Source organism: Heterodontus francisci, chromosome 16, assembly GCF_036365525.1.
Source record: "Heterodontus francisci isolate sHetFra1 chromosome 16, sHetFra1.hap1, whole genome shotgun sequence".
Taxonomy (NCBI): Eukaryota; Metazoa; Chordata; class Chondrichthyes; order Heterodontiformes; family Heterodontidae; genus Heterodontus; species Heterodontus francisci.
Window position 1 is genome coordinate 73,614,843 of NC_090386.1, and position 22,849 is coordinate 73,637,691.

Here is a 22,849-nt window from a genome sequence, read left to right on the forward strand (position 1 = left end):
TACTTGATTTTTTGGACTGACATTTTGTCAAAAGTCAGTTGGTTCATTTTACCTTTTTCAGCATCATGATTATTGCAGATTTTAGTTGACTCCAAAAGAATAATAGTCCCATGCATTTAACTCGCCATCATACACATAGGAGAAAGCATTGCTCTGGTGGCAATGTGTACTGACATCAGAAACATGTTCTTTTTGAATGCACTTACAATGTTGCTGCATATGGTGACTAGATTCATTCTAGCCACATAGTTGCTGTAAGCATGGTATCTAGAATCCGATTGCCCTTGACATCAAGGTAGCATATACCAAGTATGGCATCACAGTAAAACTGAAGTCAATGGGAATCAGGGGAAAACCCTGCACTGGTTAGTGTCATAGCAAGCACAATGATGGTTGTGGTTGTTGGAGGTCAATCATCTCAACCCCAGGACATCACAGCTGCTTCATCAATGACCTTCAATCCATCATAAGATCAGATGTGGGGCTGTTCACTGATGGTTGCATAGTGTTCATAACCATTCACGATTCCTCAGATACTAAAGCAGTCTGTGTCTGCATGCAGCAAGACCTGGACAGCATTCATGCTTGGGCTGATAAGTGGCAAGCAACATTCAAGCCAGGCAATGACCATCGCCAACAAGAAAGAGTCCAACCACCTCCCCTTGAGATTCATCATCATCACCATCATTGGATCCCCCACTATCATCCTGTGGCCACCATCAACCAGAAACAGAACTGGACCAGGCATATAAATATCGTGGCTACAAGAACAAGTCAGAGGGTGGGTATTCTACAGCAAATGAATCACCCTCTGACTCCCCAAGGCCTTCCACCACCTACAAGGCACAAGTCAGGAGTGTAATGTAATACCATCCACTTGCCCAGATCAGTGCAATACACAAGATGCTCGACAAGACAACCCGCTTGATTGGCACCTGATCCACTACCTTAACCATTATTTCTACAGGTATTGTACTTCTAAGATTAAACCAGCCAGCAGAACTGTCAACAGATATTTTACACCACTGAAGGCAAACATCTAAATGTTCAATCATCTTAACAGGGAAATAAGAGACAATGGGCTAAATTGGAAAGCTCCTGAAAATGGGCGCATGAATCGTGATGCAAGATTAACCAACACTCATTGATTGCAATGCTGGCAGTGCACCAACTTCATGCTGCCTATTCATTTGATTGATCTATATGTATAGCCAGTGCTAACCACGCTGTTCATTAGTTGCAGCGTGGGGGCCGAAATGGTGAATGGCTAGCTCCACTTAAAGCTAGTTGGCACCTCTTAAAGGGGAACTGCATTGTGGCTAGAGCAGGTGCTGGGAGACATTGTTGAAGAGATTGTGACCTAGGAAAGGGCGAGGAACTGCACAACATGGGAGAGAGCAGACTTCAAGGTTTTAGAAAAGAGGAGAGATGTCCTGTACATACATGAGGCCCTCCAGACACACAGCTAAAAGGCAGTGGGAGCAGATAGCCATGGAATTCAATGACAGGAATCAAGTCCCGAGAACCTGGATGCAGTGTCACATGAGGCTCATTGAGTTCACATGATTGGTCAAGGTCAGTGAATGCATCTTCAAATGCTGTATCCTATCGACTGCACAATTAGCCTTAGATATTGTTCAAATCACCACACCCCCATTACTCACCTACCAACAATCTCTATTAGTCAAACATCATACCCAACACTCATATTTCACCTCATCCTTGCACACTTAGCACTGCTGCTAGTCTCACACCCACATCCCACAGTTTGCACAAACTGCCAGTTATTCAACCATGAGTGCCACATTAGCCAAACTGGTGCAGAACTGTGAACCAGCACTAGGACAAATAAAGGCACATGGAAGGCAGGCACTAAGGGTGCATAAGGGTGATTCGTTGACATCTGTATGTAATATGGCATTATTTAATTTCTAAATTTGGTTTGGAATGTTTCTTTTGTGGTGGTTTTAATTTTGCATTGTGGCTAAGCAGATGCTGTGATGGTCAGTGATAGAGGAAGCTAAGGTGTGGGACTGTTGCTGAATTGGGAATTGGGGTTGCAGTTACTGTAATTGTACTCAGATGTATTCTTTACAGACAGGTTGCTTCCTCCCTTCCTTCTCTTCCTCCTATTCCTCATGCTGCTACTCCTCATTTGCTCATTGTACAGCTGGTGGCAAGGGCTGTCCCCTCATGATGACGTTGTGCAGCCTGCAGTCCACCCTGAATTTTTTTTAAAATTATTTTTATTTAGAGATACAGCACTGAAACAGGCCCTTTGGCCCATCGAGTCTGTGCCGACCATCAACCACCCATTCATACTAATCCTACACTAATCCCACATTCCTACCACATCCCCACCTGTCCCTATATTTCCCTACCAACTACCTATACTAGGGGCAATTTATAATGGCCAATTTACCTACCAACCTGCAAGTCTTTTGGCTGTGGGAGGAAACCGGAGCACCCGGAGAAAACCCACGCAGACACAGGGAGAAATTGCAAACTCCACACAGGCAGTACCCAGAATTGAACCCGGGTCACTGGAGCTGTGAGGTTGCGGTGCTAAACTCTGCGCCACTGTGCCGCCCTCGACACCTACTCTGCTGTGTACAGCAGGGCTCCTCCCGAGCAGTCCAGACAGTGGAAGCCTTCGGAGCAATTTTGTGCTGGCGGCGGGGGTCTCAACATCTAGGGACACCATGATCCCTGTGTCAACTCTTTTCTGAAGGCCTGCCAAATTTAGTGTCAATCAGGCACTTAAGTGGATGGCGGTGGGCCTTCCATAGGATTTAGGACCCCATTGCCAGATGTCCCACCCTTGGGGAGCTGCTGGCCAATCAGAGGCTGGCAGCTGCAGCGCCACTGAGGAGATGGTAGCTGCTGCTGCAACTACAGTGACCAGACATCAAGGAGTGGTGCTGGAACCAGGCCACAGGTTGGTCATGAGGGAAGGGGGTGTAGGGAGGTTGGCTACAAGGACAGGGGGCTGGCTCTCAGTGGGCCCCATCCCCCCTTGCTGATGCTGGGTCCCTCATCCAGGCTCTAAGTGCCTTTTAATTAAGGATTGCACAACATCCCCCACTCCCCCTCAACATCCCCGGAGCTGGAAAGCAGCCCGCACGGTTTTTCATGCCCTTTTTCCTGTGCAGAGACAGGGACACCCTACATGCAGCTAATTGCAGCAGCATGAGGTCCTTAATTGTGCATTAATTGCCCAGTTAAGGGCCTCAGTTGGCGGCGGGGTGGGAAGGTCGTTCAAGGCCTTCCTGCTCCGGATTTAATTTTGGCAAAGGCAGGAAGATGGTGGTGTCCATCCCCACCACCATGCTACCCAATAATATGTTCTCCCTGCCTCCAAACCCGCCACAGCGGAGAGCATAAAGCTCCTCCCATTGTTATTCTGTGACCTTTAGCTAGGAGAATTGCTCGCTGGGCTGATATGGCCTCCAGCTGAGAACCCTTCTTGCCCTCCTTCTCCCTCATGCCCCCTCTTCCAGCAGCCTGTCCTGCTCTGCATAAACTCTGAACATTCTCCATGCAATGCTGTATTCCGAGGAATGTTTAGGTTTGTGCAGACCCTTGAAGTCAGCAAATAGTCCTTTAACACCTGCTGCATCACTCCCTGTGGTCCTTCGCAACTTGAAATAACTATAGAAAGCACCAAACATGTGTAGAAGCAACAGCCAGAAGAAATCAACCAGCAACGAACCTGTAAGTAGGGGGTCCTCCCTGTTGCTGAACATGTGTTTGGTTGTGAGATGCTAAGAAAGGGCACTGAGTGGATTTCCAAGGGTGTCAGAGCAGCATTCATGTGTACCTTAGCTAAGATGCTTTCTAATTGCCTGTACTGATCATCAGCTGATAACCAAATTACTTACAGGGAGAGCATTTCATCTCAGGAATAACATCTTAACATAGGGCAAGCACATACCTGGTACCGAAATAAAAACAAAAAGTGCTGGAAATACTCAGCAGGTCTGGCAGCATCTGTGGTGAGAGAGGAAAAGTTAACATTTCAGGTCAGTGACCTTTCATCATTATTATTATGCCTGGTATCGAAAATGTAATAGCTGTTGCACTCTCTTATTTGCATTCAAATCAGTTCAGAACATTTGCACCAACGGCTAACTTGAAATTTAGTGGAATCACAAGCCTTATGCAGAATTGCATAAGGAACAAGAAAATTGTTTCTTATCGAGCAAACAAGGCATTGACCCCCATATCCATAATCTTTAGATACACAAGCTACAAATTTACAAGTTCTTCTCGAAGTAAGAAAGCCTGTGGCCTTCACTGCTGACGTCAATAAGTCATTTATGGACTCGACTACAAAACTTCCTTTGAAGGTTAGATCCATTGTGTATATTTTCCCATCAGCACAAAAAAATGCAGCAAACTTTGGGGAAATCCAGATTATTATTAATTTATCACCACAAAAATAAGTAAAAATTAAAGGAAATATAATTCTATCACACCAGTTACTAAATTAATGTTGCTTTTATAAATCAGTTCAGTTTCAAAGAACAAGGGTTTAAGTCTGCATAACTGCTGATATTCCACTGTTTTCTAACAACAGACTATATTGTAATATCAAAGAAAGCTAACCTCAGAATCCTACAATTAACTTACAATCATCTTACTTTGAATTATTAAATAAAACCCAGAATAGCCAAAGTTGATGATTAATCATTAAATCTAGTTAGTGCATGTGGAGTTCCACTAACTCAGGGGCAGTACAATATTCACTAAGTATACTTTGTCGGAATTTTAAAGGCAGTTCTTCATTTTATGGAAGTTCCTTCAGCTTACTGGAATAGCCATCCTCTGAGAATAAGTGGCTGCCACTACTATTAATTCAGATTAAGCAGCTACTGAACTGGGTCAAGGAAAGTCTGGCTATGTTAAATGACAACAATTGGAATGCTGTGAACATTTAGTTAAGCATGATAATATAGAAACTGGCCTTGTGTCACTTATTTAACAATAACTACAGTTCTACAAACCTCAAAAGGAATGCAACAAATCCAAGAGAATAATGATGGTATCAATCCCCAAAAGACTCTGCAACCAAAGTGTTCATTACTCATGTTCCTAAACATGCTGCTCTCAGAATATAAAGACTAACTACCATTCTGTTAAAAGTACTAACAATAGACACAGCAATGGTGTGCATGTCAACAGAATCATAGTCACAGAGTCATTGTAGCACAGAAGGAGGCCATTTGGACATTGAGTCCATTTCAAAGAAATTAACCTCCACAGGGACCGAACCTGAGACCTTGGCATTATTAATCTTATATATTAACAGCTAGAGATTTTGTAATTCTGTTTTTATTAAAAGGATAAACTGCTGCTTACCATTATAAAGCATTTGGACTAAAAAAAAACGTACAAATACATTCAACATAGGCAATATTTGTTTCTTGTTCTAATTAAGATAACATTTAATGATGCTACAATAAGGACAGACAATTAACTTGAAGAGTACCGTGAGCAATTTTACGCATCTGGATGTTGGTCTGTTTGCAAGATCCATGCTGAGGGTAGCAATGACAGTATTCATTCTGACTCAAAGATACTTCAAAGATAAACAGGGCTGTGGCATTTATTGGTTAAAGTGCTGGGTTTTAGAATTGAGTTTTGGCCAATTAAGTGCACTTTTTTTGTAAATTGAACCCATCATCAAAATGAATGGTAGAAGCAGAGAGACAGAAGAAAACGGTAAATAAAAAAAAAGTCAGGTAAAGTAGAGAAATAAGTTAGCATAAGCAAAAGAGAGTAAAATTAAATGTAAAACAAATGGATAGAGAGAAAATATGAAACAGAATATTTGGGGAAGTAAGCAAAAGGGTAATGGCAGGTAAAGTGTAAAATTCTGTGAATATTAGCAGATTTTGGCTGATATCATAATAATGTTTATTCCTGCCATTTGAGTTTACTGTTGTAATGTATCTGTTTGTTTCAGATACATGAGTTAAAATACTAAATGAGTATGTGTGACATTCCTAGCCTGCTATTTTAGTGGAGACAATGACATAGAATTACATAGAATATACAGCACAGAAACAGGCCATTTCGTCCAACCGGTTCATGTCGATTTTAATGCTCCACTCAAGCTTCTTCCCATATTTCTTCACCTAACTCTATCTACAAAACCCTCTATTCCCTTCTTCCTCATACGCTTATCTTGCTTTCCCTTAAATACATCTATACTATTCACCTCATCTTCTCCCTGTTTTAGCGAGTTCCACATTCTTAACACTCTCGGGATAAAGAAGCTTCTTCTGAATTCCCTATTTCATTTCTTGGTGATTATCTTTTATTGATGGCCTCTAGTTTTGCTCTTCCCCACTAGTGGAAATGCTCTGTGTCGACTCTATCAAAACCTTTCATAATTTTAAATATCTCTGTTAGATCACGCCACAGCCTAAGAGAAAGGAGTTCCAGCCTTTCCTGATGGGTACAACCTTGCAGTTCTGGTATCATACTTGTAAATCTTTTCTGCAACCTCCCCATGCCTCGATATCATTTTTATAATATGGTAACCAGAACTCCACACAGTACTCTTAGCATAACTTCTCTAATTTTCTATTCAATTCCACTGGAGACAAACACTTGGATTGCTTTTATTATTGCTTTACTGACTTGCATCACAACCTCCAGAGATTTGTGTGTTTACATGGCCAGATCCTTTTGCTCTTCTACCCCATCTAAATTCTTATTTTCAATTAATATGTGACCTCTTTATTTTTCTAATCAAAATGTAATACCTCACACTTATCTATGTTGAAATTAATTTGCTAATTATATGCTTATTCTGCATATTTATTATCATCTAGTAATTTATTGTAGTCCTCCTCAGTATTGAATAACCCTCCCAATTTGCTGTCATTCATAAATCTAGAGATTATTTTTTTGATTCCAAAGTCTAAATGGTTAATATAAATTGTGAACAACAGTGGTCCCAGTACTGATTCTTGTCAGACCCCACTTTCTACCTTCTGCCACTCTGAATAGTTACATTTTACTCCTACTCTGCTTTCTGTTTTGAAGCCAGTTAGTTATCCATTCTTCTAATTGTCCCCTGACACCACATTCTCTAACCTTATTCATTAATCTATTATGTGGTGGCTTACCAAAGGTCAATTGGAAATCTAGATATATTACCCCTCTCCGTTACCTCTTCAAAGAATTCAATGAGGTTGGTCAAGCAAGATCTGAAATCCATGTTGACTATTCATTATTATATATTTGGTTTCTAGATGTTTTTCTATTTTTTTACTTCAGGAAAAATTCCATTATTTTTCCTACTACTGATGTTAAGTTGACTGGTCTATAGTTCCCTGGATATGTTCTATCTCCCCTCTTAAATATAGGTATACATTAGCAATCTGGACTACACCTTTTCTGGTTGGCATCCTTCCATCTATGAAAGATGATGGACACACAGCAAACAAGCCATTTAGGTGGGGTGTTTTCTCTTGATGCACCTTTGCTGATGGCTGTGAAGGCCAATCCTTGAGAGGCAGGTTCGCATGTGAAGCTGCTAAGTGACGCTGTGAGTTGTTGTTTTTGACATTAGTGCCTGTTGCTAAGCTGCTGTAGCAACTGGTCATCGTGGTAGTGCACACCAGTCCACAGGATGTGTTGCCATTTCCCTCTTTCGCCAGCCAGTGACTCCTAGGTATGATAGTCGACATTTATACCATTCACGCTTGCAAGCATCCTTGAAGCGGAGCTATGGGTGCCCCAGTGGTCGTCTGGCCCCTGCTACCTTGCCATACAGAAGGTCCTTGGGTACACAACCAAAGGTGGTAGCTGCTTTCCCTATGCATGTATTGAGCTCTGCATCAAGGGACAGATTGCCTGCCACCATGGGCCCAAGGTAGCAGAATTTTCTAACAAATTATTGAAGTAACCCACTTATCAGCTGGAATGACTCAGACATTTCTTGATTTATATTATTTTATGCTTGCTTTCCTTAAAACGGACTTTTCAAAAATAACTGTGTACATTTATGGCAATATAACGTTTACTTGTGCTATTATCTTTCAGAATTGAAGCTTTGATGGTCAAAGAGAATTTGTGCACTGTCCGTTTGTAGCTGAAGTACAGCACCTAATCTCACCACCTACTGAAGTACATCAGTGTAAATGATTGATGTTTCTACTTTCATTATTTGCAGGATAACATTCTATTATTCAGTACAATGATTTCCACCAAAACAAAATTCGGATATCCACAAGGCGCATGAGATTTCCATGACAGCCAAATCAGTGAACATCCTGAGATAAATAAGAAACATTTCCTTTACCAATCAGTCCTATGAGGTAAACACAATTTAAAACAAGTGTATTGATAAAGACTGGCAGTGATGCCCAAGAACTAAAGGTCACCAAACCAGCTGTAACAAATGAAGGCATAAAACAAACTCACCAGAGAGGTGACATTGTGCTTCGCATTGTTAGTAATAATCACGATTATTGGTTGTATTTTTAGACATTTGTTAACCCATTTACTTTTTGTGTGTTTACAGTACATTAAAACATCACACAAAGGACTTTCAAACAAACGTGCTAATATATTCATTATAAACATCTCAGGGTTTAACACAATCTTTTCATCTCTGGAAGCCACTCCAGACTGATGGGATGAAAGCTGCTTTTATTTGTTGGCAATAAGCATTCTACGTGAAATGAATTTGGACATTATCAGTCTAGTTGCGAATGGTGACAGGCCTTCAACACGGAAATGTACTTCTGACATTAACTGGAAATCACACTCACCGAAGTTGCAGGATTGCTGGTGTAGGAAATGGGAAAATGCCACACGGTAGGTTAGGGTACAATAGAAGTTGTTTTACTCTGCATCTAGCTGTGCTATATTTGACCTGAGAAATGCTGATGCTGTCACTGGGAGCCAGATTTTCTTTCATTATACCACTGGTAAGGCAGAAGAAAATCAGGCAATGTAGCTTTCAGCTACCCCTCATCTCACCCACCATCCTATACTCCCAATCTACATTTTCCACCTTTCATCTCAGGAGGAAAGAGCACCTGCTGTCCCTGTATAGTCCTACCCATTTGTAAATGATGGCAAAGAGATAGGGGCCAGAAACTTACCTGATTTACCTGCCTTCTGCTGATGGCTTTAGGAACTGTTGGGAGGGGAGTAGTGGTGGTCTCCGGGACAGTCACTGTTCTCCTTTTGGTTAAAAGAGGGTTCAACAATGGGCAGTTCTCCTTCTCACAGAAGAATCATAGAAATTTATGGCATAGAAGGAGGCCATTCGGCCCATCATATCCGCGCCGGCCGACAAGAAGCCATTCAGTTTAATCCCAGTTGTTGGTCCGTAGCCTTGTAGATTAGGGCACTTCAACTGCATATCCAAGAATTTTTTAAATGTTATTACAGTTTCTGTCTCTACCACCCTTTCAGGTGGTGAGTTCCAGGTCCCCACCACCTATTGGTGAAAACTTTTCCCTCCAATCTCCTCTAAACCTCCTACCTTTTACCCTAAATTTATGCCCCTTGGTTATGGCTCCCTCAACCAAGGGTAATAGGGCCTTCCTGTCCACTCCATCCACTCTATCCAGACGCCTCATAATTTTAAACACTTCAATTGATATCTTCCTTCAGTCTACAGCTTTCTTCTTCATTATCAACCACACAGCTAATTTTTGTATTGTCTGTAATACTTCTTAATCATACCCTCTATGTTCAAGTTCAAATAATTAAGATATACAACAAAAACCAAGGGACCTGCCGAGCCCCAATGGAAAGAGCCAAAAACACCCATGGACCCTTTGCTTCCTGTCTCTGAGCCAATTTTGGATCCAACTTGCCACTTTGCTTGCTTCCTTTTTTAAAAAAATTCTTTCATGATATGTGGACATCACTGGCAAGGCCAGCATTTGTTACCCATCCCTAATTGCCCTTGTCAACTGATTGGCTTGGTAGGCCATTTCAGAGGGCAGTTATGAGTCAACCACATTGCTGTGGATTTGGAGTCAAATGTCGGCCAGACCAGGTCAGGACAGCAGATTTCCTCCCTCACAGGACATTAGTAAACCAGATGGGTTTTTACGATAATCGATGATAATTTCATGGCACCATTACTGAGACTAGCTTTGAATTTATTAATTAACTGAATTTAAGTTCCACTAGCTGCCAAAGTGGGATTAGAACCCATGTCCCCAGGGCATTAGCCTGGGTCTCTGGATTACTACTTCAGTGATGTTACCATGACGTCACCGTCTTCCCCAGTCTGGCTTGTGCAGCCTTATCAAAAGCCTTTCTAAAATCTATATTTACTACATTAAGGGGAGGCAGTGGCATAGTGGTAATGTTGTTAGACTACTAGTAATGCAGAACCTCAGGCTAATGCTCTGGGGACATGGGTTTGAATTCCACCATGGCAGATAATGGAATTTGAATTCAATTAATAAATCTGGAATTAAAAAGCTAGTCTGGTAGTTACCATGATACCATTATCAATCGTTGTAAAAACCCATCTGGTTCACTAATGTCCTTTTGGGAAGGAAATCTGCTGTTGTTACCTGGTCTGGCCAATGTGACTCCAGACCCACAGCAATGTGGTTGACTCTTAACTGCCCTTTGAAATGGCCTAGCAAGCCACTCAGTTCAAGGGCAATTAGGGATGGGCAACAAATGCTAGCCTAGCCAGTGATGCCCACATCCCACGAAGGAATAAAATAAAATGCAGTACCCTCATCAATCCTCTTGGTTACCTCCTCAAAAAATTCAATCATGTTAATCAGACGCAACCTTCCTTTAACAAATCCATGCTGCCTGAATTTGATTAATCCGTGTCTTTCTAAATGAAGATTTATCCTGTCCCTTAGAATTTTTTCCAATAATTTTCCCAACACAGTGGTTAGGCTGACTGGCCTGTATTACTCGGTCTATCCTTTTCTCCCTTTTTAAACAATGGTATATTGTTAGTTGTCCTCTGGCACCACGCCAGACAGAATTGGAAAATGATGGTCAGAGCCTCCGCTATTTTTTCTCTAACGGCACAGGATGCATTTCATCCAGGTCTGGTGATTAATCCACTTTCAAAGATGTTAAACCCCTTCATACTTCCTCTCTCACAATGTTAATTTCATCTAATATTTCACACTCCTCCTCCCTGATTGCAATGTCTGTATTGTCCCTCTCTTTCATGAAAACATGCAAAGACTTCAATCAGAACCATATCAGCATTCTCCACCTCCACACATAGGTTACCCTTATGGTCCCTCATTGGCTCTGCTCTTTCTTAAGTTATCTTCTTGATCTTTATGGATTTATAAAAAAAACTTTGTGTTTCTCTTGATTTTATTTGCCAATTTTTTTTTAAAGCCCTCTCTTTGCTTTCCTAATTTCCTTTTTATTTCACCCTGACATTTTTTATGCTCTTCTAGGTTTTCTACAGTACTGAGTCCTTGGTATCTCTCATAAGCTTCCCTTTTTTTCTTTATCCTCTTCTTTAAGCCCCTTGACATCTAGGGGGCCCTGGATTTATTAGTCCCACCCTTTATCTTTAAGGGAACATACTTGCTCTGAGCTCTCATTATCCCTTCCTTAAATGCCTCCCACCGATATGGCACTGATTTTCCTTCAAGTAGCTGTTTCCAGTCTACTTCAGCTAAATCGCATCTCAGCTTAGGAAAATTAGTTTTTTGCCCCCAATTCAGAACTTTTATTCCTGGCCTGTCTTTGTCGTCTTTCATAACTACCTTAAATCTAACTGAATTATGATCACATCTGCCAAAGTATTCCCCAAATGATACCCCTTCAACCTGCTCAACTTCATTCCCTAAAACTAAATCCAGAACTGACCCTTTCTTGTTGGGCTTGCTACATACTGGCTAAAAAAGTTCTCCTGAGTGCATTGTAAGAATTTTGCTCCCACTGTGCCTTTCACACTAATTCTATCCCAATTAATATTAGGGTAGTTGAAATCCCCCACTATTACTGCCCTATTGCTTTTGTACTTTTCAGAGATTTGCCTACATATTTGCTCTTCTATTTCCCCCTGACTATTTGGGGGTCTATAGAACACTCCCAGTATTGTGATTGTCCCTTTTATATTCTTCTGTTCAACCCATATGGCCTCATTTAATGATCCTCCTACCATATCATCCCTCCTTGTAGCTTTGATTGTTTCTTTAACGATATTGCAACTCCCCCTCATTTTTATCCCCCTCTTTATCTCGTCTGTAAATCCTATAACTAGGAATGTTGAGTTGCTATTCCAGCCCTTCTTCCAGCCATGTCTCAGTTAGAACTTTTATATCATATTCCCACATGTCAATCTGTGCTCTCAACTCATCTGCCTTATTCCCTAAACTTCTTGTTTGAAGTATATACCACTTAGCACTGCCAAACGCCCTTGTTATCTATTTTCCAGCCTTAGTTTCCTCTGCTTTCCAAGCATGCTTACTAATTTTCTACCTTCCATATCCAACTTTTCTTCTTTCCCTTCTGAATCTACTTTTAGGTTCCTATCCCCCTGCCGATCTAGTTTAAGCCATTTCCAACAACACTAGCAAAACCCCCTGTGTGTATATTGGTTCCAGTCCTGTTGAGGTGTACCTGGCTGGCATGTACAGGTCCCACCTCCCCTGGGAATCTAAAACCCTCCCTCCTGTACCATCTCTCCAGCCATGTATTCATCAGCTCTATCTTCCTATTTCTGTACTCACTGGAACATGGCACCAGGAGTAATCTGGAGATTACTATCTTTAAGGTCCTGCTTTTCAATCTCTCTCCCCAAACTTTGCCTGCTGGAACTCTTCCCTCTTTCTGCCTTTGTCATTGGTGACAATATGAACCACAACCTCTGGCTGTTCACCCTTCCCCCTCAGAATGTCCTGTAACCACTCAGTGACATCCTTGACCTTTACCATTCTGTTCCCCTCACTATCAATTCCCCTACCATAATTGCTCTTCCACTCTTCAGTGTAGCAGAGCCACCCATGATGCCGTGGACTTGGGCCGACCTGCACTCCCCAGAGGAACCATCACTCTCAGAATTGAATACCGGTTGGACAGCGAGATGCACTCATGGGATCCCTGCCCTGTCTGCCTGGTCCTCCTTGTCCTTCTGGCAGTCACCGATGTCCTCTTTGCCTGTACAATTTGAAGCTGCAGGGTGACCACCTCTAAAAAAGTGCTATCCATAAAGCTCTCAGCCTCGCGGATGCCCCATAGTGACTCCAGCCACTGATCAATCTCTGAATCCTGGAGCTCAAGCTGCTCTAGCTGGCGACACCTCCTGCATATGTGGTCAACCAAGCCATGAGAAGTGTCCTGGATTTCCCACAAGGCATGGGGTGTACATTCTATGAAGCTGAAATGCCCTGCCACACCTTTACTTTCTGGACTATTATCTAGAAGCACTTACCAGCTACTCACCAACCTACTCCTTCCCTGGTTGTGACATTACTATAGCTGTTTTGCAGATGTTGCTTTTACTGTCAGTGATTTCATTGGAGGCTCCCGTGCCCGCTTTAACTCCTCGGTTGCTGCACTTAGTCTCCACCCAGGTCTGCTGCTGCTGCTGGTGAGTTCTGCACAGCGCCCGGAATCAAATTGTTGGGGATTTTTTGCCTCCTCTCTAAGATGCTTAAACTGGTGTCCTATTCCAAGGGTCAGTATAACAGTTTGAAGTCCTCTGATGAGAGGAGGAAAGTCCAGCCCAAGATGTTTGAAATGGGAAGAATTCTATTCCCCAACACTATAATCCCACACCTTGACCGCCATTAAAAAAGAGAAAATAACAATGCCAAGAACAATTTTAACCTTCAAATTCCTTAGAAATAAAATTTGCTGTATAATGGTAAATGGGTTATGGAAAATGCGCTCAAACAGTTTTGTTAGCTATACTTCACATATTCATGATATTCCTCATGATGTGCCATGATAAGTGTTACAAAGTTGGTTAACTACAATAAAATGAACGCTTGGTCACTGTTCACCCCTTTGCATGCTGATACAACAATGGATCCATTGAATTTTTCAGCAATAGTCAAATCTACAAAAAGGCTGACCAATTTTGAACATTTCTGCAAACCATTACTTTTTATCCATGGGAGCATACAATTTAGTACTTGAACAAATAACATCTTTCTCAGATAGTTCGAATAAAATTATATTTACATGTTGTCAAAGGACAAATCACTTATACACGCTCATAAAAGGCAATATTATGGAAGTAATGCAGCCATTGATTATTTTATATCAAATTTTTTCAAAAACATTTTCCTAATTTGCCAAAAACTCATTTCTGTTCCACAATGAAATTTCTATGCCACCATCACTTTACCTGCACATTTGGTCCTAGTTGTAAGAGGAGGACCTGGAGGTCCTGTCCCTCCATCTCCAGGTCGTGTGAGCAGAACTCTTATCTCATATTCCACATCTGGATCAAGATGCCACAGTTTGTAGGTAGGAGAGTCCACAATATGCGTTTCAGCCCAATTTCCAGCAGTGGTTCGGTACTCTACTTCCTTTAGGATGATGGGGCCATCTCCAATTATAGAATTTGCGTTGGGTTTGATCCACAAGTAGGTTGCACCAACTGCCAAAAGCTCAGGTGGAGCGATAGGTGTGGGTGGATCTGTAATACAAAATAAAGGTAAATAGCTCAATAGCTGACAAATTGTGATTCACAATGTAAGTATTGTCAGTCAACCATTATATTCTGGGATGCAAAGAAGCACAGTTAATTCTTTTTAAAATGTACTCTGCAGTTTAGATTATGAAGAGTGTACATTTGAAGATAAATGTATCACACTGTGTCAGCCGCACAGTGAAAAATAATAACTGGAAGAGCAACCAACCTTTGCCACATTGAAAGGATGGCTCATTCTAAGCAGCAACTTTTGTTTATCTAGCATCTCAGTTACACGACACATTTGCTGATCTTTTATACTGCACCAATATCAAATGTGCAACGTAACACTGTACAGTTCTCAGAAATCAGTATTATGTGAATAAAAAGTACTCAGGTTGTTGGATGCACTGTCTTCAAATTGCTATGACAAGAAAAGAACCATCTATTGGTGAGCAGAACTGTGAGTATGCATTCAAATATGTATGCATGGAGCTCTGCTACCCGTGCTTCAAGAGCAGTGCAAGTGGGCATTATAGATACAGCTTATGAAAGTTTCTGAAATAGTATAACTGGGTGATACATTTATAAGGAAGAGTGTCAGATAAGCAGTCTTATAATTTAGCAGCAGTGGAGGAGTCGAGAGAAGTGGTGGTGAGATAGAGTGGAGTATCACAGCACACATGTGAAAACTAATGCTGTGCTTTCGGATGATGCTGCCGAGGGGAAGCATGTAGATGAGAAATAGGAGGGGGCCAAAGATAGATCCTTGGTGTGAAGTGATTCATTTTGGTAGGAAGAATGAGGATAGGCAACATAAACTATTTTATACAACTTTAAAGGGGGCAGGAACAGAGAGACCTAGGGGTGTACACATAAAAGGTTTCTGAAGGTGGAAGGCACAAGTTGAGAAGGCTGTTAAAAAGGGATATGGAAACTTTGGCTTTAGTAATAGAGATAGTACAGAAGCAAGGAAGTTATGATAAACCTTTCTAAATCATTGGTAGGCCCTAGCTGGAGTGCAGTGTCCAATAAAAGGATGTCAAGGTCTTGGAGAGGGTGCAGCGGAGATCTTCTAGAATGGTATCTGGGATGAAGGTCATAATTATATGGGGAGACCGCAGAAACTGTGGTTGTTCTCCTTACAATGGAAAGGTTAAGCAGATGTTTGATAGAGGTGCTCAAAATCTTGAAGCATTTTGATAGATTAAATAAGGAGAAACTGTTTCCAGTGGCAGAAGGGTAAGTAACTGGAGGATAGAGATTTAAGTAATGAGCTAACAAACCAGATATGAGGAAAAAAATTGTTTTGCTGCAAGTTTTATGACCTGGAATGCCTTGCCTAAAAGGACAGTGGAAATAGATTCAACGCTAACTTTTAAAAGTGGGAAATCTTCTGGGGTCAGGATAATCTTAATTTTCATGATAAGCTCCTCGTGTTATTTCCAGTTCTGAGGTTGCTTACATTGAGTGGGAGGGAGGGAAGTTATTGGAACACCTTCTGTTGTGCATCAGATGGCCAGTGGCCCATGGGCTATCAAATTTTTAAAAATACGTATTTTTTGAAGTACATCTTGCGTGTTGCAATTGATTGCTTTCAATTAATTGCACTTGACAAGGCACCCTATCAATTTATATATTCCCCCTCTGCCTTCTTAGTAACGCTGGATGCTAGGAATGCAAGGCAGAAAATACTGCTGATAGTTCTTTTTTCTTTCTTTTGGGCCTCCTTATCTCGAGAGACAATGGATACGCGCCTGGAGGTGGTCAGTGGTCAGTATACTGCTGATAGTGTATTCCTGTAATCAGCATTTATTTTGAATATATTCACCATATTAGGCTGCATTCAATAGCCATAGTCATTTCTTGTGAAAAATTCTGTAGCTAACAGTGCATATCTGGAAGCTGATAAAAGCTGTCAGATTTCCCCTTCCCATCCATCTGAAAAGTGCATCAAAATGGGTGTAAACAAATATTGAAAAGTCTGGGCAGTGGCCACCAATTTTGTCCTCTCTCTGTGAGGAACACTTGACTTTGCCTTGGAACTTTTTTTATTCGCATTATGATGACCAGGTGAGAAAGGTGTCTAGGGGTCCCTCTTCGCCTTCACCTCATCTTACCGTAACAGGGTTTAATTTTTAAAACACCATGTTTTTAGCTCCCCTTTGGTGAATCCTTGTTCACTGCTTTCCAATGATTAGGCAAAGAAACCAGCACAAACAGGTTTTCTTAGGTTTAAAGAAGAAAAGTTGAAATTTATTATACTTGAACTTAAACTCTAATTCAGTTGACGCCTACAGTTACACGACATGCTCATGCTAGCATGCATATGCGATACACAAATGCAAATAGAGACAGAAAAGAGTAGAAGAAAAATAAAGTGGAAAAGTTTGAGGCAATATCTGAAAAGTTTTTGCTATGGTTCTTCGAGCTCACTGTAGAGTCCTTGATTGTCGGTAGATCTTGCTTTTCCTTGGGGCCCAGTATTCTTCTTAAACCTTGTTCGCTGTGGGAGACTTTTCTCTCTTGGGGTTCATGTGTCTTCAGTGGATTCAGAAGCTTGTGAGAAAGAGATGGGAGCAGACCAGAGAGAGATCTTCTCAGTCCAGGAGCAAATAGACACTCTGAGTCCAAACTGTTCGTACAATTCAGAAAAACCCAGGTTGCCAAGCAGGTTAGTCATGTGACTAACTGGTCTGACTACTTCTTGGATTGTATCACCTTAGCAGTCTTTGGAATGCTCCTCTTGCACACAATACCTGATGATCAAGGTCCATTGTGGGTTGAATGTGTCAGGGAATGGTCTTTTGTCCTTCCAAACACCATCTGTTAATATGCAAATGTCTTTTCCAGCCACAGCTGATCTGTTTAACAAGTCCTTTCTTCACTCCAGCAACAGTTTAAAATCAATGTTCATGACAAAATTAATGTGCCTCATTCTTGGCAGGTGGAGGATTAGCATAACAGCATGGTTATCAGGCTATATTTTGGTCATTGTTGAATAATATAATGCTGTGATGTTTAAATAGGGAATACATTTTGGACTGCATTCATGCTACTATGTAATTAATAATTCTGTAATTCTAAAATATTCTCTTATTCAGACCCTTTCAAACACTTCAGTTTCTACAAGAGATCTTGGTAATTGCCAACTAGTTAATTTGAAACAATCAGTGAAAAATGGTGGCAGAATGTTATTGAATGTTTTCTGTCTAAAGCTTGAACATTTTAAAATCTTCTGTGATTTTACTTTGACATATTGGTTGGACTCTTCAGGAATTCTTAGCTTTCAATTACATTTTACATTGCAATATTTTCCAAATGTCGTCCCAATCTTTTCCGGTCACCTCCACAAGATTACAAGATAACAACATATGAGGAATAAAAGCAAAATACTGCGGATGCTGGAAATCTGAAACAAAAACAAGAAATGCTGGATTCACTCAGCAGGTCTGGCAGCATCTGTGGAAAGAGAAGCAGAGTTAACGTTTCGGGTCAGTGACCCTTCTTCGGAACAGATGAGGAAAGCCATTCATTCCATCTTAATTCATCCATCTCAAAACACCTTATTGCAACATTTTTCTTGTTTCTTCAATGATTCCAGAGTTTTTGCCTCCATTCCTCTAATTCGAAGTCCTTTTGATGTGCTGATCACTATTTGCGTAAATTAGAACTTTCTGATTTCAGTCTTAAGTTAGCTTTTCTTTACCAGTATTACCCTGTGTCTGCTTGTCCAACTCTTGCTATTTAGTTGAATCAAGTGGTTTACATTTTCCATAACATTTCTATATCATATACCTCTATAAATCATCTCTTGGATGCCTCCTTTTAAGGCTGAAAATGCCCAGTTTCTCCATAACTCTCAGTATTGTGTCTCCCCTCTGTCTTGCCTCTAGCACTTGAATGTCTTCCTTGTATCTTGAACAGAGCTAGACAAACTATTTAAAGTGGGCTTTGACCAGAACATAAGGTTTGATCATGATTTCCACTAACTCATATTGTACTGCTGTGACTATATAGTTCAGTGTTCTATTGGCTTTGTTAATTGCTGCATGGTTGGACATGTTGAAATTTGAGTCTATTTCTGGAACCTTCTCTCTGGTCTCTCAACTTCGTACATAGCTGTTTCAATACCATTCAAGGAATATGCGTGAAACTCATTTTTCCATCAGTACAATTGTCTGAGTTAAATTGTATTTGCCATTGTTCTGTCCATTTACATATTCTTCCTGTCCTGAAAACCATGGTTGATGTTAGGTGCAATTCTATTGATGATGGTAGCCCTGCATTAATTTGCTCCAATGGCCATTTTTCACACATGAATCTGGGCAGAAGAGATTTTTCCCATTGTCCCCTACCAGTTTAACTTTCTAAATCTCTGATGATCTCTTTTAATTTTACTTCTATCAGGTGCCCCTTTTTAATCATTACTTTCCCTGGGCATTTTGATTTACTTTGTTATGAAAGTGCTTCTATATTTTTTGTTAAGTATATGTTTTTGAGGAATTGTATTTAATTTGTGGAGATGGAATTGTGGGGAAGGCTGAAGATTTCATAGAAGCTGGACTTTGCTTTGTTGTTGTCAGTTCATTGAAAGGACACTGAGATGTTGTTTAAAAACAGTCTTACTGGAAGTCATGTGCTTTAAAGAATAAACAACAGGAATCTTGGTGACTTGGGGGAGATGTTTACAGAGAAGTAACAGGTCAAGATTTATAGGAGTCAGGAGGCTTGACTCTTGAAATATTGTTTTTTGTTTCGCTTTGGATAGTCAGTTGGGGTATGGATAGTGTTTTGAAAGGAGTTTAAAAAAAAATCAACCTGCCAAGGACAAAACCCCAGTTCAGTCTTTTCCATCTCTTTGAAAAGCCTGCCAGCTTTTCCATATCTCTGAGAAGCTCTTAGAAGTGAGTGTAAAAAATAGAAAAATTATTGCTGCAGTCCTCCCGAAAGGCCTGCCAAACTGATCTTCAATGTCGCCTGAAAAGATTCTAGTAAGATCCCAGTGACAGATGTCTACGCATATTTGGGATGCCACAGTAAAGGGAAAACTGACATCTTTCCACAGCTCTTTTTTTTCTTCAAGAATCAGCAAGTATTTGGCCAAGTATTTTTTTTTGGTAACAGAGCTGTCAAAAGAAAATCCCTTTATTTTTCGGTTAACTGGCATGTGTATGTGTATGTGTGAGAGTAAGGGGCTAAGGTAAAAAGGGAACTTTTAGATTTCAATCTGTGTGTTAATGCTTTGCTTCATTACTGGGTAAGTCTTGTTTTATGATAAACTGATATTTTTTTTTGTTTATTAAAGAAACCTGGTTGGTGTATTTCATTTGGGGATAAAGAGTAGAGTATATGATTGACCACATCAGTAATTGGGTAAACATTTAAATTGTGACCTGTGGAGAAGTGGAACTAGAAAAGACAGTGCACTCCTCCCACCTCGGTTGTAACACATTTTTATTCATTCATGGGATGTGGGCATCGCTGGCTAGGCCAGCATTTATTTCCCATCTGTAATTGCCCTCAAGAAGGTGGGGGTAAGCCTCCTTCTTGAATCGCTGAAGTCTGTGTGATGTGGGTGCAGCCACAGTGCTGTTGGGTAGGAAATTTTGGGATTTTGACCCACTGACAGTGAAGGAACAGCGATATAGTTCCAAGTCAGGATACTGTGAGACTTGGAGGGGAACTTGCAGGTGGTGGCGTTTCCATGTGCCTGCTGCCCTTGTTCTTCTAGGCAGTAGAGGTCACTGGTTTGGAAGGTGCTGTCAAAGAAGCCTTAGCGAGTTTCTGAGCACATCTTGTAGATCGTACACATTGTTGCCACTGTGTGCCAGTGGTGGAGGGAGTGAATGTTTAAGGTAGGAGATGGGGTGTGAAATAAGTGGGCTGCTTGGTGTCAAGCTTCTTGTGTTATTGGAGCAGCACTCATCCAGGTAAGTGGAGCATATTCCTGACTAGTACATTGTAGATAGTGGAGGGGAGTCAGGAGGTGAGTCACTTGTCACAGAATACCCACCCTCTGACCTACTCTTGTAGCCACAATATTTATGTGGCTGGTCCAATTAAGTGTCTGGTCATGGTGACTCACAAGATGTTGATGTTGGGGTTTGACCGATGGAAATACCATTGAATATCAAGGGGAGGTAGTTAGACTCTCTCTTGTTGGAGATTGTCATTGGCTGACACTTCTATGCCACGAATGTTACTTGACATTTGCCGGCCTACATATTGTTTAATGTGGTTCTCTTTGTCTGCTATTTCCCACAGTTACATTTTAGTTCCTCTCCACAGCATCCTTTTAACCTTAATCTCTTTAAAATCTATTGCTGCCTTTGAAGAAAATTCCTAGAGTTACTGACCAATTTTTCTTACCTGCTCCCCTATTTTATCACCTCGTGTCTAAGTTTTGGGCTGTTCTGGAGGGTTCGGAGAAGCGAGCTCCTTCCTAAAATTTACCTGATCATGCTGAACCTTTTGTTTCAATCGTAGGTTTGTGGGAATCCTCTTGGGGTGGAACTGTCCCATAATACACTAATTACTACCACTTTCAATTCCCATCCATCAACTCAGCAGCAGCGATGGAGCATAGATTGTATATTTAATAATATTCAAAGGAGTCTGCTGTTCTTTTGCTATACCCTAGGCAGTATTTTAATTCTGTGACATCTGTGTGCCCCATTGTTGTTGATATTCTTAAAAGTTTTTTAAAAATTTTGCAGTAACTATGATTTTGCTCCACTCCTCTGACTTTTAATTAGTTTTATGAGGGTCCTGCACTAATTCTGCCAACATTAGCTTTGAATATGCTCACATTAGTGGCATAAACATGTTGGAAAAAACTAATGTGTTTTAAATGGGTTAAACTGCGCTCTGGGGAAAAAAGTGCAATTTTTTTCTCTGATCATCGCAAAAAAGACATTTCTAAATGTGGAAAAAAAAAATGATCCTTCACCTCTTCAGCATTTTCATCTTTTAAAAAAAAGTTCTCAGGATAGCAAGGCCATATTTACTGTCCATCCATAGTTGCCCTGAGAAGGTGGTGATGGACCTTCTCTTTGATCACCACAGGTTTTGTGTTAATGATTCTCCCTTGACTGTGTTAGGTAGAGAATTTTAGAATTTTGACCCTACTACGATAAAGAAATGGCAGTATCTGCCCAAGTAATGATGATGTGTAATGCAGAGAGCTTGGAGATGATAGTGTTCCCATAATCTTGCTACCCCTCTCCTTGGTAGTACAGCATGTGGGACTGAGAGATGCTGCAGTACATCCTATGGATTGTGTAAAGGCATACTTCTCCAGTGGTGTTGATTTATCACAGTACAATTTTCAGACAAACCTTAAATTCAGCGGTTAGCACTCCAGCAAGACCCAGGCAGGGTCCTAAACTAAAATATTTAAATAGGTCAACTGATGTTGTCAGGACTTCCAATGTATTTTTCGTGTCAATCACGGCCTCCACTGTAAATTTCTCAACCCACCCACAAACCATGGACTCGACAGATCAGGATTCACCCACTTACAGTGTTACTTAATGGCATCATAAGCTGCAATAAGGGAAAACTGGAAAGACAAATGGCATTTTTCTTCTTTCCTTCATCCTCATTATAATCATTCACAGATGCAGGTGTCAGTAGAAAGGCCAACATTTACTGCCCATCCCCAATTGCCCTGAAGAGGGTTCTAGTGAGCTGCCTTCTTGAACTGCTATGTGTTGAAGGTGTAACATCGCTGTTAAGGAGAGAGTTCCAGGATTCTGACCCTACGATGATCAAGGAATGGCGATATATTTCCAAGTCAGGATGTGTGACTTAGGTGGGAATTTGCAGGAATTTTCAGAACTGAAGAAGGGTCACTGACCCAAAACGTTAACTCTGCTTCTCTTTCCACAGATGCTACCAGACTTGCTTAGTGGTTCCAGCATTTCTTGTTTTTATTACTGGAATTCACCTATTTTGTCCATTTTTAGACCAAGGCTGTAATGAGGTCTGAAACTGAGTGATCCTTGTGGAACCAAACTGGACATCTGTTAGCAGGTTCTTTGTGAGTAATTAACACTTGATAACACTGTCAATGACACCTTCCATCATTTGCTGATGATTGAGTATAGACCAATGAGGCTGCAATTGGCTGAAATGGATTTGTCCTGATTTTTGTGTACAGGTCATACATGGGAAATTTTCCACATTGTCTTGTAGATGCCAATGTTGTAGCTGTACTGCTAT

The 22,849-nt window shown here is 40.9% G+C and overlaps 1 protein-coding gene across 1 annotated transcript in view; it reads right to left on the reverse strand.

Annotated features, from left to right (window-relative positions):
• ptprt (protein tyrosine phosphatase receptor type T) overlaps positions 1-22,849 on the reverse strand; it is a 1,095,010-nt gene that overhangs the window by 757,798 nt on the left and 314,363 nt on the right. The window contains exon 7 of the mRNA XM_068048566.1: positions 14,336-14,629. Within this exon, the coding sequence (XP_067904667.1) occupies positions 14,336-14,629 (294 nt within the window). The remainder of the gene's footprint in view (positions 1-14,335; positions 14,630-22,849) is intronic.